The following is a 19692-nucleotide window of genomic DNA, read 5'->3' as shown; positions in this document are numbered from 1 at the left end:
TAATCTATTTCTATCTTTTCAACTGCTAGGTTGTGCCCCAACTGGTGCTATTATATGGGACTTTTTAAAAGAAAGGGCAAACATTATAAGAGACTTTAGTTGGAGTCCTGAATTTATGTACGATTTGTTGAGGGTAAAAATATTTTGTAATGTGTTTCTAGGATACATATACATTTAAACATAGTGGTTTTTAAAATTAATTTTTAAGAAATTACTTTTTCTGTCATTTGTAATTAGTATTTCCATATTGCCATGTAATTGATGAATTGCTGTCATCCTTTCTTGCTTATTTACTCATTTATTTAACAAACATTTATGGTCTATTGTGTGCCAGGTTCAATGGATATAGAACAACAACAACAAAAATCTTAGGGAATTCCCTGGCGGTCCAGTGGTTAGGACTGTGCTTTCACTGTCGAGGGCCCGAGTTCAATCCCTGGTTGAGGAACTAAGATCCCACAAGCCACACGAAAAACAAGAAAAAAAGAAAAAGAAAAAAAACACCTTAGGGCTTCCCTGGTGGCGCAGTGGTTGAGAGTCTGCCTGCTAATGCAGGGGACACGGGTTCGAGCCCTGGTCTGGGAGGATCCCACATGCAGCGGAGCGACTAGGCCCGTGAGCCACAATTACTGAGCCTGCGCGTCTGGAGCCTGTGCTCCGCAACAAGAGAGGCCCGCGCACCGCGATGAAGAGTGGCCCCCGCTTGTCGCAACTAGGGAAAGCCCTCGCACAGAAACGAAGACCCAACACAGCCATAAATAAATAATTTTTTTAAAAAAGAATGAGGATTAAAAAAAAATTAAAAAAAAAAAAGAAAAAAACACCTTAGATCTTGCTTTTAACAACCTCACCTCTAATGCAGGATTTAGATAAGTAAACAAAGTTGTTAAGTACTGTATAATGAATGCTGTGATACAGGTGTGCACTAGGAACTGCGGGCAAGCCTAGGGTTGTCTTTTACCTGCTGCTTCCGAAATTTTAATGTGAATACATATCACCAGGGATCTTGTTGAAATGTAGATTCAGTAGACCTTAGGAATAGAGTCTCAGGTCTTGCATTTAATCATTGCCTTAACTCTAGCCAGAGGTAGTGTGGAATTAAATGTTCAATTATGGTAATATTATAAATAATACTGGCCTGGTTAATTCTTGTTTGATATAGTTTAAGTGGTCTTTGTAGCTCTCTTTTATTTAAAATATACTAAAAGTAAATTGAAGAAGATAAAAATGGCTTTCACCTAGTTCATCTCTGTTAACATTAAAAAAATAAAACTAACTGCTAATATTTAAAATTCAAAAATCATAGAAAGGTAAAAAAGCAAGAATATTGCTCTACTCTTCTTCATAGTACTTCTCCTCAAAGGTAATCACTATTAATTGCTTCTTGTACATCTTTTCATAAAAATTTTAATGCCTAGATCTGCGTGTAATGTATGCCTTTTTTATATTTACATAAGACGTATTATATACTGCGTTCATGCCTTGCTTTTTCACTTAATATATTTGGATCATTTTCCATATTATCAATACAGATTACTCAATCTTTTTAATCTCTTTAATGACTGCATCACATTTAGTTATGGATGAACTTTCATTTATTTAGCCAGTCTTGATAGAGATTTAGGTTGCTTTGGGGTTTTTTGCTGTAAACATTGCTGCAATAATCATTTACACATATATTTTGGGATTATTTTGTAGGTATTCATGTAGGGTGAATTTTTAGCAGTGGAATTTATGTGTCAAAGAGAGCAGACTTTTTTTTACTTTTATAGATATCGCAAAATTGCCTTCATAAAATGTTTTGGTAGTTTATACTTCCCTCAACAATGTATGAGAATGCTTATTTCCCCCAAACCTTTGCCACACAAAATCCTCAAACTTGTAAAAATTTTGGCTAATTTTATAGATGCAAAATAAATCTCAGTGTTTTAATTTGTATTTCTCTAATTATTAGTGAGATTGAACATCTTTTCATATGTTTTTATTTTTTTCCTGAGAACTAGCTGTTCATTTCCTTTACCTGTTTTATTTCAAGTCATTCATTTTTTTACTCGTGTTTTTTAATGCCTTAAACTGGTGGTATGTTATTCTGTGTGAATTACCTTTTTTAATGAAAAAACTACATAAATTAAATTCTTTCTGTTGCTATTATAATATTTTAAATATAGAACTAAATTTGAAACAGTTTTTATATGACCTGGCAAATTTTGAGATTAAGAACCATCTACCTAATTTTTTTCTTCCAACTGCATCAAAAACTAAGTATTATTTTCAAGGATATAATATGTGTGCTCATCTTCTTTGATGACAGAAAAACAATACATGATCATATTCTCCACCAATTAGTGTTATACATTTTGCTCTTTCATGATTAAAGAGTTGTTGATAAGGAATTTGAAGTGCAAACCTCCCTGTTTAAGGTTAGAGGCATCCATCTTCAGCTGGTTCTAAGAAACAGGTGTTCCTGGCTGACTTGAAGGAAGGAGATCTGGTGGTTATGATGACGATACAGCTCCGGTTAGAATCTCTTTAATCAATTGCTGAGAAGTACTTTTTGGAAGCATTTCTTTTATATTTCTTTCTTCACTCTCATCCCTCAGAATAGAGCTGAGAAGTAAGATTGGAATACGCGTTTTGACAGGAGTAACTCCCTTATTGTTAAAATGGTTGGTGATTTTTCACCTTCCAGATCAAATGGTGATCTATTCCTTTTAAGCAGTAACTTCCTTGTAACTTTCCCACTCTTCATCAAGCTAGGAGATAGCAGAGCAATGCTAGAATCTAGCTCTTTTCATGTCACAATTGAGCAGGTAGGATTTTATCATGCTCTAATGGATTAACTTGAACAACATGTTTATCCTAAGCCATCAAAACATGTTGCTGTTTATTTATAAAGAGTGAGAGAGGTGACCCAGTTACTTATTAGTATTCTCTAATGTTGTTAGATAGGACTTGTGTTCTTAGCCCTGCTTCTGGAACCTTATGCACCGTGCAGGTATTTGAGGTTTGGGAGACATCTGATGAACAATCAAAATAGTAACAGACATTGAAGAGGAGAGTAGATGAATTTTGGCTGAGACACAACATGTCAGGGAAGAAAAGAACGTGTTTACTGAGGACTTAGAAATGGAGTAGGTTTTAAAGTGGTGGAAGTAATTTTGTTCTTGATGCCCTAGTTCATCTCACAAAACTAAGTTTAGTTAATTCATGACTCCATCTGATTGTTCAAATGCAATTTAATTCTAATAAATCATTACCATAACCATTTGAAGTACTTCTTTCTTTTGATTAGTATTCCAGGGGGATTAATAATTTTCTACCCTAATAGTAGAAATAAAAAGGATATTTTATCAGCACATTGCACCTGCCACATATCACATCTTGAATAATTCATGCCCACTGTTGTTGCCAAGTAAAACTTAAGCAAAGTTTCAGGTTTTGAAGCTAAATTTTTGAATAATAATTATTTAATAAATGTTTGTGAAAACCAGCTGTTCACTTTTTAAAAACCCTAAAAGAAGCCATATGACAGAGCTAATGAAATCAACACAATTACAATGTCCTGCTTATAAATAACATATAATGTTATTAATAGAAAAATACCCAAAGATACCACAGCTGTGCAGTTGTGGAGACAACATGCTTGACTCACTGTGGTTGCCCTTTAAAAATGCTTCCCACAAATGAGCTCAGCAGAGGCAAGGAAAGGGATAGCAGTTAGGCCTCTGATACATACATGGTAATGTGGAAAAAGATTATTACATCAAAACAATTTTATTGATGATGTGGAGGTATTTGATATTTAAAATTGGTAAAGGGTCAAGTCATCAGGATTTTTCAGTGCAATGTGAGGTGTGAAAATAATATGAATTAAGAACAGCTAATGTCAATAAACTCTAAGTTGGGATATATTTTAATACCCCTTTCCTCTTGAAATAGGTACTTTATGATTACATATGTTAATCTCCAGCCCCGACTCTAACCATGTTCCCACTTCACCCTCCATATCCTTAACTCTACCCAAAAAGGATGTTTTCTCTTGAGAATTCATGACTTCCCCCAAGACTATCATTTTGGATGATATGGTAACTCCTTTACTCCCTTTTTGGGTAGAATCAGAGAATAAAAATTATTAGAAAAGTTAAACTAAATTAGTGAGAATAAAATAAACAGAAAGTTAAATTCTGTAGAAAACATCTATCTCTAATTTGCAGAGGAATTTTATTTTGTAGATTTCTAATATGAGTATTGTAGAGGAGATTATCATCAACTTAATCCTCAAAGAATTCAGGAAACACCTATTTTATGTTGTTGTTGCTTAGTAGAAAGAGATTCCAATGTGTTAATTATGGATGAAAAGAGACACAGACATACTGAAGGAAATGAAAATAATCTCAACAGAGTTTAAATCCACCCCTCCCCCATAGAAAATGTCATGAAGTTGGCCTACAATTTCTGTTTTTTTCATTGTCCATCACATCTCATTCATGCCTGTGAGACTCTTGTTTGCTTTGGTTTGCTATTCAAATAAATGTCAGCTGAGTTTATTTGAAAACTGGAATAAATTGCAGCACTTTAGGTCATTAACTGAAACCAGGCATTTTGTAACTGACAGTATATTCAGTGACTACAAATCTTAAAACAGGATTTGGTGTGTTCTTAGACCTGCTAATTTCTATCTTTGGAGTATGAAATGGAATGAAAAACAGAAAAGAGAGATATACTTATGTATCTTTAAAATATATTCATTTAAATATCTTTTAAAGCTTTTGGCATCATTCTGGAGTTGGCATAAAACACTGAATCTTGAAATGTTTAGTAACTTGATATTTGTAACTTGTGGGTTCCTTTTTATGGAAAGTATCTTATGTTTCCTCCTGTAATACTCATAAAACCTATGCTTATATCAAACCATCCATGCATATAACTTATGTTTGGCCATCCAAACTGCTTGGAACTCACAAGAGTCTCCATTCTTGGTCTAAAAGATCAAGCCCCCAGTTTGAAAGAAATTATTCTAAAGGAAGGAGTTTTTGTTTTTAAAATGTCTTCTCAGATAGACATGTAGATCAATGGAACAGAATAGAGAACTAAGAAAAACTAACCCAAGTACAGCTAACTGATTTTTGACAAAGGTGAAGGAAGAATTGTCTTTTCAACAAATGGTAATGGAACAATTAGAGATCTACATATAGGTAAAAAATATTAACTTCAATCTAAACTTCACAGTGTATACAAAAATTAATTCCAAATTAATCATAAATCTAAATGTAAAACATAAAGCTATACAAATGTTAGAGAAAACATAAGAGAAAATCTTCAGGACCTAGGGCTAGAAGATGAGTTTTTAGGCATGATACCAAAAACACAATCTTTTGAATAAAAGAAGAAAAGAAAATATTCTTAAATTGGACTTCACCAGAATTAAAAACTTTTTGCTGTGAAAAATCCTGTTAGAGGATGAAGACAAACTACAGACAGGGAGAAAATATTCGGAAACCATATATTTGACAAAAATATTATATCTAGAATATGTAAAGCACTCTAAATGTTCAACAGTATGAAAACAAATCAATTGGAAAAATGGGCAAAAAAACAGGCCTTTCAAAGAAGAGATACACATGGCACATAAACACATAAAATGGTGTTCAACATCATTAGTCATTAGAGAAATGTAAATTAAAACCACTATGAGATACCACTGCACACCTAATAGAATAACTAAAGTAAAAAAAAAAGTCATAATAGCAAATGCTGGTGAAGATATAGAGACACTGGATCTCTCAGCTATTGCTGGTGTGAATGTAAAATGGTAGCACTGCTCTAGAAAACAGTTTGATAGTTTCTTATAAAACTAAGCATGCATTAGTAAATATGACTCAGCAATCACAGTCTTGGGCATTTATCCTAGAGAAATGAAAACTTATGTTCACACAAAACCTCTACATGAATGTTCATAGCAGCTTCATTTGTAATCGCAAAAACCTATAAACAACTCAAATATCCTTCAGTGGGTGAATGGCTAAATAAACTTTGGTACATCCATACAGTGGAATACTTTTCAACAATAAAAAGGAACAAACTATTGATATATACAACAACTTGGATGGATCTCAAGGGCATTGTGTTTTAGTGAAAAAAATGTCTATCTCAAAAAGTTGCAAACTATATGATTCTATTTACATAACATCCTCAAAATGACAAAACTATAGTGATGAAGAACAGATTAATGATTACCAGGGGAAAGAAACAGGGTGAAGATTGGGAATATAAAGGAAGCTCATTTGTGGTGATGGAACAGTTTTGTATCTTGATTATGGTGGTGGTTTTCACACACACACAAACACACGTACACCCCCCCTCCCCATATCTTCTCAAGATTCTTAATCTAAATATTCCCTTTCAAAGGAACCAAGATAAAATGATGTAGATGCTTCGTTACTTATTTAATTATTTTCACTGTTATCTGGAAGTAAAATTTAACTATAAATTCCCTTGGAAGAAGGGGTTGGATCATTTTGCATAGATCAAGAAGCCCATGGATATTTAAAAATGAATTTATTATTAGCGTTATTACAACTTACAAACAATATTATTGTATGGGTCAGTCTATAGATTTATACTTAAGTAATTAAGAAACAATATGGTTTTTTTAGTAATGTATCAACACTCTTTTCAGGATTTCTTGAGTGAAAATTTTAAATACAACATTTTAGTAGCAATTCTATATAGAAAGATGACAGAAAGTACCAGAGCTCCAGAAATGAGAAATCTATAGTCCACCAAACAGAATTACACCCTTTTATGACCCTAATTCTTTTTTTTTAAACGTATTTTTAAAAAAATTTTATTTATTTATTTATGGCTGTGTTGGGTCTTCGTTTCTGTGCGAGGGCTTTCACTAGTTGCGGCAAGTGGGGGCCACTCTTCATCGCGGTGCGCGGGCCTCTCACTATCGCAGCCTCTCTTGTTGCGGAGCACAGGCTCCAGATGCGCAGGCTCAGTAATTGTGGCTCACGGGCCCAGTTGCTCCGCGGCGTGTGGGATCCTCCCAGACCAGGGCTCGAACCCGTATCCCCTGCATTGGCAGGCAGATTCTCAACCACTGCGCCACCAGGGAAGCCCCCTAATTCTTCTTTACTGCACAACAGACTGGAAACTAGATTCCAAATCTAACAAGGTTCTTCAGTCAAAATAACACCAGCATAAGTGACGCTGTAAAGACTCCCTTCTTTTATTCTTTTTGTCTGAAAAACCACGTCATATGTGAGTAGTATATAAGGTGACAGAAGATTCAATAAAAGTTGTGTCCACTCTCTTGGTACACCTTCTGTGGATAACATAAGACGAGAGGGAGAGAACACAGAACATTTTTCAACTTGAGATTTGTTCCAGACAAGGACGAAAATTAAATGTTAAATCCGTTGTTTTCACTATAGGCTTTAGCGTAAGATATCTGAGCTAAAAAAAGTCCGTAAATCCAACTGAAGTAATTGTATTATGGTAGAAAATGGGCACAGACTCTGGAGAAAAACAAGAACAGTTGGAGTTGATCTGGTTTGACTAGATTAGTGACTAGGTGATCTTGGACAAGTTTTGAATGTGTTGAATTTGTCTCATCATTTTACAGATGAGAAAACTGTGGCCCAGAGAAGTTGAAAGACTTTCCCTTGGTCACACAGCAATTTAGATACAGAGTAGGGCCCAAAACCTAGATTTCTTTTTATTCCCAACTAGTCCAATGCACTTTCCACAGTACTATCCCATTTCAAAATGTCTGTCAAGAGGTTGATCCTTGGAGATATTGACATTCACAATGTGACCATGGCCTTACTTTTATACCTGACAAGAAATACTAGATTATTATATTTATCAAAAGTGTATTCACTCTCACCATTAATTCTAATTAGGAACTTGATGCTGGTATGAATTGCTAAAATTTGTATCAGTTAGGATAGGCTAAATTATGCTAGAAAAAATATCCTGTAATTTCAAAAGCTTAAAATCACAAAGGTTTATTTATGGTTCATGATACATGTCCATCCTGAATCAGTGGAGGCTTGCACCACTGCACTAGTCGTTACTCAGAGACTCTGGATGATAGAACCGCCTACATCTTGAACATAGCTGGTGGCCACAAAGGGAAAAAGAGCTCCAGAGGGTCTCATCCTAGCAATGAAAAACTCCAGTCTGGAAGTGGCACAGATAATTTCTGCTCACAATTCTTTGTCAACAGTGGCCTCACCCAGTTAAAAGAAAGCCAGGTAGTGATATCCTACTCTTTACTAAGAAGAGAGGGAGAACTAGTTATAGTTGGTGAGCAGTATTAATGACCATCCCATGATCTGTGATGCATTATGGCCCTGTAAAGGGCTGAAAATCGTTAAGATTCACTAAAATGAAAAAAATTCCCAACTGCATAGACAAAAATACTCTATAAAATTGTCACCATTTGAAGAGACACTGTCAGTGATTGGTGCTTAAATATAAGTTTTTTCAACCTTCAAGCATTCTCTAAACTTATGATAGGCATAAATATATGCCTGTAAATTTTTGGCAGGCATAACTGTTCTTCCCTATTAGTTTCCTTTTTACTTCCTGACGTTTTCGTCCTTGAACTCTGAGGACAGGTCCATAGCTGTCTTTATCTTTCTTGGAACTCTACACACTAATCTTTCTGACTAGCCCTTTTGGTTAGTTTTTTTAGCTGGCCGATATACTGGTTCTTAACTATACAAGATGTCCTCTGTTGGAGTTGGAGTTGGGTCATTTGATTACACAAAACAGTAATAAAATATCATATAGATAGGAAGTTTGAGTGATATTGCATGGAGAGAGGAAGTTAGCGCAAAAGTGACAAGGAGAGAAAAAATGAGGAAAATGGTGGGGGATGGAGAAAGGAGAGGCATTTAGGCTAGGGTTCATTAGAAATGGTGGAATTAATTTGGTTATCTACTAAGATTAAAAAGCAAGTCCCTAAAAGAATAAGAGATTTAGTGCTAGTGCCAGAGCAGTAAAATCATTGATTTCTCTTTATCCCTTCCAGTTGTCTTAGTTAGAAACAATCTCAGATATTACTACTCATTTCATTCCAAGAAGACAGTGGTCTCCCATTTGGCACCGTGTTATCAAGGTTCTTCTCCTATTCTCTGGCCCTGGCAGGAACACTCAGGGAATGGGGGCTGAGCTCAGTTCTCATAAATTTAGTCCCTAGGAGGTGACTACAATCACTAGATTTCATTCAAACAGGCCTAATAAGTATTTTTCCTACAGAATAGTCCCCAAATTATACTAGCTTCCCTAAAAATCAAAGGGCAAAATTGTCAAGAGATTCAAATATTGTTTTAAGACCTCCCACTAAAAGAAAAATGAGTACTGTTTCATTTTCTTTTGCATTTTTTCAACCACCGTTATCTTTCCATGCAGTATACTCTCTTTATTAGTTCTACAACAGATTCCCTGTGACCACTGACTAAACGTTTATATTAGTATATTTTTTCAGTGCTAGAAAGATTAATTAAAAAAACTGAGTTTTTCTTTGTTTTAAACATATCTTTCAATGACAAAAAGAATGTTTGTTAAATGGAATTAAAATGAAATAAACCAGATGACTTGGGCTGGCTTTTACTTACTTCTGAAATCCTTGAAACCAAGAAGTAATGTGAATAGCTTTATACTTCTACCTTTTGTTGTTGGGATAAAGGTTCATTCATCTACAATGTAATATTCAATGTGCTGATAATAATATTTATTTGTAACTTGGGAAAAATTCAAAATTAGGTAATTTAATGCCTGAAGGGAGATCTCTTAAAGTGAATGCAATGCATGTTTTATGGAAATATTTGTGCCATAAATATCAGTGTCTTTATGGTAGTAAAATCATTTGTTTTATACTTATGGCTAAAATTCACCCCCCTTTCTTTTTTTTTCATCTTGGAATGGCCCTCTTTTAATGTGCTTTGTTTTAAGAATAATTTTATAGCAGGGTAATGGTGAAATAAAAACGTGTTACAAATTTTAAAAAATTATAGTAATATTTATTTGTATAGGTGGTTGAAGTTTGAAGAAGATGTGGAAGATGGAGGGGAAAGGTGGAGCAAGCCTTATGTGGCCACTCTTTCACTGCACAGCTTGTTTGAGTTGAGAAGTTGTATTCTGAATGGAACTGTGTTGCTGGACATGCATGCCAACACTTTAGAAGAAATCGCAGGTACATCCTTTTATTCTCCTTCGTCTATTTCACACTTGTGGGTACAGCTGATTTTTGTTATTCCCTTTTTCTTATAATTCTGTACACGTGTGACTGTTAGGAAATTAATTCTCATGATCAGTGTATGAGACCTCAAAAATAACTTTGTTTTACCACCTCATTTAAGATAAAAGAAGTTGAATCTCAAAGAAATATGGTCTAACATGCCAGTGGCAAGTCTAGAACAAGAATCTATATACCTTGGTTTCCATTTAGCATATACTGTTTTTCACCATCATATGTAATTAGACTGTCACCATTAGAAAATTGAAGGAAAAATCCATAAAGCTAGAGACTGATTTTTTTTTCAATATTCAAATACATGAAATAACCAAATGAAAAAGTTTCAGTAATTAGGAAAAATGTTATCTTAGAATAGAACAGAAAGGTATGGCCATTTATTTTAAACTGAATTAAAAATCTTGAATTCCAGAGGAGGCCAAGTGATGCAGTTTAGATTAGTTTGTAATTGAAACTATGGCTTGCCTCTGGGATGAATGATTTGTACTAGAAGTCTATTATGGCTCTATCACACAAGCAGTTATATTTAGGAAGCATCTTACTGTTACTCTGGAAATAAAAGCAAAGAACTCCTATATCTTTTCAGCTGAAAGACAAACACATTTTAGTAAAAACAAAATAATACAAAAAAACACAGAAATGAGTTTTGTAAGGGTAACCATTTCATTAATGGTTAATGGAGGTTTTTAAAAATAAAAACAAAGCTAGGACTCAGGCAGTTTTAAAAATTCCTAGTTTGGAAAAAAATAAAAGCAGTTCCATGTGGAATTTATTTGTGGAGTAGAAAGACTTCAGAGAGACTTCAGTGTCTTAATTATATTGTAGAGATGGGAAAAAAACCCAAAACACTCTGTGTGTTTCTGGATCACATAAACAAGAAAATATTGTATTAGAAAAATAATGTATCTAATTTAATCTTCAGAATAACCTCATAAAGTAAGTGCATTCCCATATTTCAATAAGAAAATAGAAATTCTGAAACTTTCATGGTTCAAGTTCCATTTAAGGGCCTCTGACTTTAAGCTCCATGTTCCTTCTATTACACTACAACTACTGTCTGAAGAAAGAGATGGCTTGAAATGGTTGTTGTTAATTCCTTTAAAATTATTTATTTGGTTGTTGGTGCTGATAGGCATACACACATTGCAATATGTGTGAAAAAAAGTAAGCATGGAGAGATATTTTGGCTCACAATATTAAGCACAAACAAAAATACACACACACAAAAAACAGGAAAGATGAGCTTTCCTCCCCTCAGTTTCATACAACACCTATAAAGAGATTACACTTTAAAATACAGAACTAGAGCCTAAACGACGATATAAAGTTAAATACAGTATACTTTTTGGAAGAACACAGTTTACAGTAACAGGTCACACTAAATCAAGACTTAAGGAAATGATTAACATGGAAATTAGCAAACTTCCTGAGAACGCTGTTATAGTAGCCATCCAATTCAATTTCCTAGCTTTACATTATGGGGTATTGCTGATACCCAATAAAAATTTTTATGTTTTAATTATGAATGAAATGGCTGGGTTTTTCCTAGTACTTTGCAGTTTAGGAAGCTCTTTTTAGTAATTCTACAACTATCTTTTTGATACTCAACACAAACTTGGGGCTTAGTATTATTATTGTTATCCTTCATAAATAAAGTGACTCAGAAGGTTAAAGGTCTTGCCCAAAATAAGGAGTTCATTTCTGCTACTTATGTCAGTGACGGCATTACCTTTGAAAATGGATTAATTCAAATGAGTTTTGGATTGGCTGTATGTAATGAAGCTGTCAAATTCCTCAACCAGGCAAAATTAGCCTCAGAAAATTCTCTTCATAGTTTTACCAGGCTTTAAATTTCTTAAAACATGTAATTTCTAATGCTTTCTTTAGGAATTTATTTCTACCAGGAAATATTCTCCTGTTATAATTTGACTAAAACTCTGTTGTTTATCACCTTAGCTTTGTTTTGTTGTCTAAACTTATGCTTCCTTTCCCTAAACCTGCCCTCTTCCCCAAGCTCAACTCTGTAGAATATGTAAAGGTTGTTAGCTCTGTTGAATCTAGCTTTTTAAAGCAAATTACATTTTCTAAGTCTATTCTTACAAATGAAAGTAGTTCAGTGGAAGTCTCAATATCCCAAATAGCTTTTTAGTATTCTTTCTTCTCTTCTAATTAGTCTGTATTTTTCTGCCTCCAAAGTAGACCAACTTTTTTAATGTCCCACTTTCAGTGTACAACAGTGTAAACTGCCGTTCAGAAAAGGTCAGTAGTTTAGAGTTAACACCACGTAGAAAAATAGGATTACGAGTACCTGTGTTGATCGTTGTTTCCTTAGGTTCCTTTTCAATCATTAATGAGAAGAGATTCTCTCTCTTTGAGTAATTTTAATTTAGTGTATTTAATCCAAAGGTATTTATTTCTGCCCTCAATAAAATCTCATTAATACAGTTTCTCTGATAGCTTGTAATTATTTTCTTATTGTTTACTTATTGATATTTTTACTTTGTGACAATTTAGCTGTATTACTAAGTGTGTAGTAAATGTTTTACATTTTGAAGATTTCTAACTTTGTATTTTCACATCCATTACTATATTTAATTATCACAGAAGCCTTATGAGGTAGGGAGGAGACTATTTCCTCCATTTTATAAACAGATAAATAGAAAGTGATACATTACAGGTAACACTTGCAGAGATGGCAATAATTTCTTTTGATTAATCTATAATCATAAATTCTGTTTTATTCTATTTCATGGTAATTTGGGACTATAGTGATTAAGATTTGGAACTTTTTCTTCACCTCTTATTTATCATACTTTTCTATATGTTAGGCAGTTGCTAATGTATTAGTCACTAGTTTCTGTTTTGCAAAAGCTAGATATAATAGTTTATCTTTAAGGGCTCTAAGCCCTAGTACTTTGCAAATGCACAGGCTCTGCAGCTTAATGTTTTCTAGACATTTCCTAGTAGAGGAATATGACCCAGATATTGTTTTAGAATGGTCAAGGATTTTTATATCAATGTTCTGATATGTTTTTAATAGACTCTTAAATAATTCTTTAAAGAGATTTTTGTAGACTTAGCAGGAGAAAATCCCATTTGTATCTGGCAGGTCTGTCAAGAATTTCTGGTGTAATTAAAGTAGGATTTTCTTTTGGATAAAGTTAATTTAAAAGTGTCTATTTCCCAATGCTTTAAGGAACTCAATAAATTTAAACTTCTTCCTTCAAAATATTACTTAACTTTTCAAATCCAAAATTCTCCAGATATATTTTCTTATCCTGATTTATTCTGATATGGAGATTAATTGTATTAAAAATGCTTCTCAATTATATTCATATAAATTATAGGAAATTTTACGGTTTATGTTAATCTCTTTTAAATTCAGCACTGTAAAGATTAATAATGGAAATATTACCTCTGCAGTATGTCTACTTTAACCTATTGCTGTCAATGAGGGTAAGATATTAAAACCAAACCAAAGTTAGTACCATGGACAGATTAGCAATCATAGTTCTCAACTCATTAAAACAACTCTTGTTGTTTAAAATCTTTCATCAAAGGAAAAATCCATAGTTTGCTCCACTGAATATACTCTGCAGATTTGGGAGTATGTTAATAGCCATATATATATTTTATAATGCCTATGCCATTACCATCCTTGGTCTGGAAAGTAAGTTTTCTTATGGTAGTTTACATTTTTATTACATACACTCCTGTTAGTAGTGTCAACCAAACTGTAAAATTTAGAACCCCCTATTGCCCACTTCTCCCCCAGCATCTTTGAAGACAATGGATTTTTAAGACAAAGCAGTTATATGATCATCTTTAAAGAGGTGGAGATTTATATAGAGTCTGTAAAATCTCATGGTCTCTAGAGGCTTTCATTCAATAGTCAAAATGGATTGATCATGATAAAATAATTGCCTGATTAGGATGAAAAGTATTTTTTCGCTTTCTGAGGTTTTTCTACACAAATGCTGCTAGTTTTTCTGGAGCCTGTTTAGTGCTAGAAGACTGTGACCGATTTATCCCTTTTCTTCTTGCTTCTTCTCTTATCATCCAGATCCTGGCATTGAGCTTTGGCAGTCTGGACTGTACTATTGAGGCATCATAGCCTGCTGAGATTGTTGGTCTTGACTCTGGGCCTAAAGCCATTATGGCCCATTATCCTTTCTTACTTTTCAAGGTTAATACTAATATATATTACAGTGGTGAAGAGAACAATGCAAGTGATTAGTGAATCACATTCCCTTTGATACTTAAATTTCACCTTAGCATAAGTTATATTCTTAAGCAAGTTGATTAACTTTTCCAGTTCATTAAGACATTGCTTGGTGATGTTATACCTTAAAGGAGTTTACTATGTATTTCTGTGACTAATGAGCAGATAAGTGTTCTTTTCTATTTACTTTATCTTGTGTAACTGTTTTATATAAAGACCTTATCTCTGAAAAACTTTGAAGCTAGTGACTTATTTTTTGTAGTGCTTAGGCCTGGAAAGACTGTGCTTTGATAAGAATGAAAAACTATAACCATGTGCATGTTTTATTACATGATTAATTTTTATTCTGATTAGAATACTGAACTGGGGATACATATCATGGCTTTCAGATGAAACTGCTGTATGATGATATCCTTTTGGTGTCTGAATAATCTACTTTACAACTCCTATTATGAAGTATATAATGCATATTTTATATACATTTTTCCATCTTAGCAAAGTTGCAGTGTAAAGTCATGTATGTTGACAATTTATCATTTCCTTTATTTCAAATTAATCCAAGGGTTTTATAACTACTGATCTCCAAAAAACTGAGATATAAGTTTAAATATTCTATACTATCATCCATTTTCAGAACTGGAAGAGACTTTGGAGGTAATTATAGTGGACATTATGGCTGATTCTCAGACATGCATTCTACCTCTTTCCATTGTAAACAGCCAAGTGATAGAGCAAAGTTGGCAAATTATGCTCTATGTGCAAATATGGCCACTGCCTGATTTTGTTAGGCATGTGAGCTAAGAATGGTTATTACATTTTACATGACTGAAACATAATAAAAAGAAAATCAATATTTTGCAACATGAAAATTATATGAAATTCAAATTTTAGTATCCATAAAAATGTTTTATTGAAACACAGTTATGGTAATTTGTGTACGTGTTGTCTATGGCTACTTTCATGCTATAAAAATGGAGTTGAGTAGTTGTGACAGAGATTGTATGGCCTGCACAGCCTAAAGTATTTATTATCTGGCCCATTACAGAAAAAGTTTGTCTACCTCTGGTTTAGGGAAATGACTCCACAGTGAAGGGCAGTTCTTGATTAGTCTAAGCCAACTGGGGATCCCATCTTCTTTGTCAGTGATTGGCTCAGCATAGACAGGACTATGTCAGTTGAGCTTAGAATTGTTCCTGGGTAGGGGGAAAAGAACTTTCCTTTTAAGAAAAAGTCACAAAAAGGCAAAGAGTCTCTGATATGAACAAAGATGTGTATCTCCTTGTTGCTGCTGGCAGCCACCTTATGACCATAAGGAAAATAGCCTGAGGTTAAAGCTCACACCTCGAGGAGGGGGAAGCTGACAAAATCACAGAGAAATGGAGTTAAATCCAACCTAACTTTGATCTTTCTGTTATGTAAGCCAGTGAAATTTATTGTTTTAGATAGTTTGATTTGGGTTTTCTGTTATTGATAAATCCAACTTTGCCTCTGCTTGATATACTATTATAAAATACAGATAAATGATTTAAAACCAGCAAAAAATTTAAACCATGAGCCCATAACCCACTTAAAGGAAATTGCAAAGAAAATCTTGTACTGGGAAGTATTTACTGAGGGCCTCAATATTCCAATCAGTGCATTAGGTGCCTTATGTCCTGGCAACAATGCTGTTATGAGATAGCTATTACCTCTGTCTTAGAAATAAGGACACTGCGATTATTCAACTTTACAAGGCCACACGGCTGGAATGTGGGACAGTGATCCAAGTCTGTTTCCCCAGTCATTTCCTTTTCGCACTGAAGGAAAACATTGTTTGGAAAGGAGGATTCTGCTAATTTTCAAATCTTCAGTGTACTCAGTGGGGCAGCGGGAGGCAATGCATTGTAATCTGCTTTACATAAGGAGTTAGCACCTCAGAAAATCAAATACAGTTAATAGTTGATCATATGAAAGCAGATTAATTACACTGAGGTTTATTGAGGTGATCTTTGTATTACCAAGAACTCATCTACTCATTTTATAGGCATTTCTGACACATATGGTAAATATCAACCTGCTTAGTTACAGCCTTCTGAAATCTCACCTTTTATTCTTTGTTTTATGGTTATAGAAGGTTTTCTAAAATATAAACACATTATCAAGGAAGGTTTGAGAGGACTGACTTTATATTAATGTGAAAGAATTGTTTACTCTCCAAATGCAACCAGCTAGGTAGTTGCCTAAGCCTCCTTGCATCAGATTTTAACCGATGGACTTAAGGAAGAAACATGGAAATTATTCTCTACTAGAAAAAGGGAGGAAAACCATATTAAAATATATGTATGAGACTTTTTAATTTTAAACATGCTAATTATATTTATATTACTCCTGATACTATTCCCTCTCGTCAGTGTGAATAATGGAGAACATAAAGCACTTTGTTCTCGATACAACTATTCCTGTTTGAAAAATAAAACTCCATAAGATCATTACATACTTAAAAATGAATGGTTTATTTTCCCAAATCTTTCTTGTGTAGCATTTCTACAAAGAAAGACAAACTTCTGTTTCTAAGACCATACTTAGAGATTTTTTAAAGGAATTCATTCTTATTTTAAGAGGAATAATATTATCTAGGGTATGCATATTTGGACTCAGTGGTTCACTACTGGAACATTACAGGAAAGCTGTGCTCATTTTCTTTCTGCCTTCGCTCTTCAGATATGGTCCTTGATCAACAAGTGAGCTCAGGTCAGCTCAATGATGATGTACGCCACAGGGTCCATGAGGCACTGATGAAACAGCACCACCACCAGAATCAGAAAAAACTCACCAATAGGATTCCCATTGTTCGTTCCTTTGCTGATATTGGCAAGAAACAATCCGAACCAAATTCCATGGATAAAAATGGTAAATATTTCTTTATTGTACTCTTATCGTTTATTATAGTTGTCTGAAATATCAAAGTCCTTTAAAATATGTCTTACTTGAAAATGATCTATTGAAATTCAGATTGTTGTGGTAGAATTGTTTCTTTTCATATTCATGTATTGTTTTATTAGCAGGCATCAAATTGTAGAAATTTTATTAACAAAGATTTAAAGTTTCCTGAAAGGCTCATGAAAGAATGCAAGGGAAATTTTATCTAATAAGAAGTTATACGCTCAAATGTAGCAAACATAAACTGAGTGTCAATTGCATCACAAATAAGGCCCTAGTCTTTGTCTCATAGCTTGAGAATGTAATGCAATGCTTTGACGTAAGGTCTTTTAGTTAAAATGAATAATGATCAACATTTAGTGATTGTGGAAAAAAAGATATTGGCTTCATGTTGCTCATGGTCAACAAATCCCTTTCTAGATTACAGTTGAAAAGAGCAGCTAGTGCATTACTTGTGTCTCTACATATATTAAGCCTGATTTCTAGTTCATGGGCTCATTGCTCTTTGCAGTACTACATCATCAATGTCCATGGAGCCACCGCACTTACCATCTTGGCTCACCAACATAGATGAGCCATTATCATTTGATAGTAAACAACTATTGATAGGAATTGATAGAAAACAACCATTGTTTTCTAGCAGTCATTCATGACTTACTTCTTGGCAATCATGAAGCAAATACAGCGTTTCTGATTGTTTTATCCTTCTGTATTTTGTTCTTTCTTTGCATCCATTTGACCCTTCATCTTTTACATTAAGGAAGTTGCTTAGAAATCTCTTATCATTCATCCTTTCCATCAGTCTTGTGAAGGAAAATGAAGTTACCATGAGGATGATATGAATTGGTTATACTTCCACTAGCTATAAAAGTTCCCAGTTTTAAAAGATACAAATTAATGAAAAGTAATTTCAAATGTTTTGCTAGAAAGACTCCGATTTCCACAAATAGACTAAGCATGTGTATTGACAGCATGGACTTTATGTAATTTCACTCCTATTTTCAAAAGCTTCAGAGATGCTTTATATACAAACGCATGAAAATGAATTTTTTTTCAGATTCTGCTTTATATGGGAATTTTTACCAGTTTTCATACTACTGAATCAAATATACACAAATAGAAGAAATACTTTAATAAATCAATAAAGATGGTTAGATGTACTGTTGTCTCAGAACACAGAACTAGTTCTAAATGGCAAAATAATTTTTGAAATACTCATTTGATTTTTTTAAAAACTCTTCACTGACTGAATGTGTAAATCATTGTTATATTGAAGACTCTGTAGTTGTGCATATATTAAGTTCAATAAAAGTGTTATGAGTGCTTTATGGTATATAACAACTTGTATTTGCAGATCCCACTGGATATTTTGAGGATTTATAACTTGCTTTGAATTACATCATATATTTAAAATATATTCATATTCTAAATCACAATTTGCTTTAAAATATGTTATATATGAAACTGATAAAATGAAGCTTTTATATTCTGAAACTTATTATAAATATAGTACTTTTATTATGCTTACAATACTAGCATTTATTTGATATGATGATATTAAGAAAACAGATTAAGATATTTACTAATTTTGACTATGAACTTATGTCTACGTGATTCTAAAGACCTTATTAAAATATTCTCATTAACTAAATCTCTATGAATGCAAGCACATTTTATAAAAATAAACTTCTGCCTTTATTTCATTACCTTTACTGGAAATCAGACCATAAAATATATGTCTATGAGAATGTTATGTGTTTATTCAAAGATGCAAGGATTTTGGGTTGTGAACTAGCTGTATATCTCAAATTTCACTGGGGATAACGTTTACTATCAAATGATTTTATTGCATTATGTTTTTGGAGAGTACTGAATTCACTGGATGAATTATTTTTTGTAATGTCATGTAGACCTGGACACACTGCTTGTTACAGCTCTAAACTTTCCTTAAACATAGGAAGAGGTGACAGAATTATAGCTTTAAATCGTAAATTCCACATATAGATACATATAGATACAGAGTTTTTCTGAGAGCCTACTTTTTGTCTTATTCAGGCAATTGCTTAGTTTTTCTGAAAACTAGAATATGAGTAGTTCTGAAGTGATTCTGTCACCATCTGTACAATCAGCCTTTATCTGAACACATACAGATCCTTTTGAGGCATACATTAGGGTAATAAAAACTTGGAAACATTTCTAATAAGATTCATATATCCAATTAAGTATTGTTGAAGAGTATGCTGTCAGAAGTGGTTTCCTAAGCCTAGGCTTATAACACCTC

At 33.5% G+C, this 19692-nt stretch overlaps 1 protein-coding gene across 3 annotated transcripts in view; it reads left to right on the top strand.

Annotated features, from left to right (window-relative positions):
- The window catches only part of SLC4A10 (solute carrier family 4 member 10), a 208257-nt gene that overhangs the window by 66787 nt on the left and 121778 nt on the right, over nucleotides 1-19692 (top strand). For all 3 annotated transcript variants that reach the window (XM_068545005.1, XM_068545006.1, XM_068545004.1), the window contains exons 5-6: nucleotides 10050-10210; nucleotides 17193-17381. In XM_068545005.1, the coding sequence (XP_068401106.1) occupies nucleotides 10050-10210; nucleotides 17193-17381 (350 nt within the window). The remainder of the gene's footprint in view (nucleotides 1-10049; nucleotides 10211-17192; nucleotides 17382-19692) is intronic.

This window comes from Eschrichtius robustus, chromosome 5 (genome assembly GCF_028021215.1).
Source record: "Eschrichtius robustus isolate mEscRob2 chromosome 5, mEscRob2.pri, whole genome shotgun sequence".
Taxonomy (NCBI): Eukaryota; Metazoa; Chordata; class Mammalia; order Artiodactyla; family Eschrichtiidae; genus Eschrichtius; species Eschrichtius robustus.
This window is presented reverse-complemented; position numbering and strand designations above follow the sequence as displayed.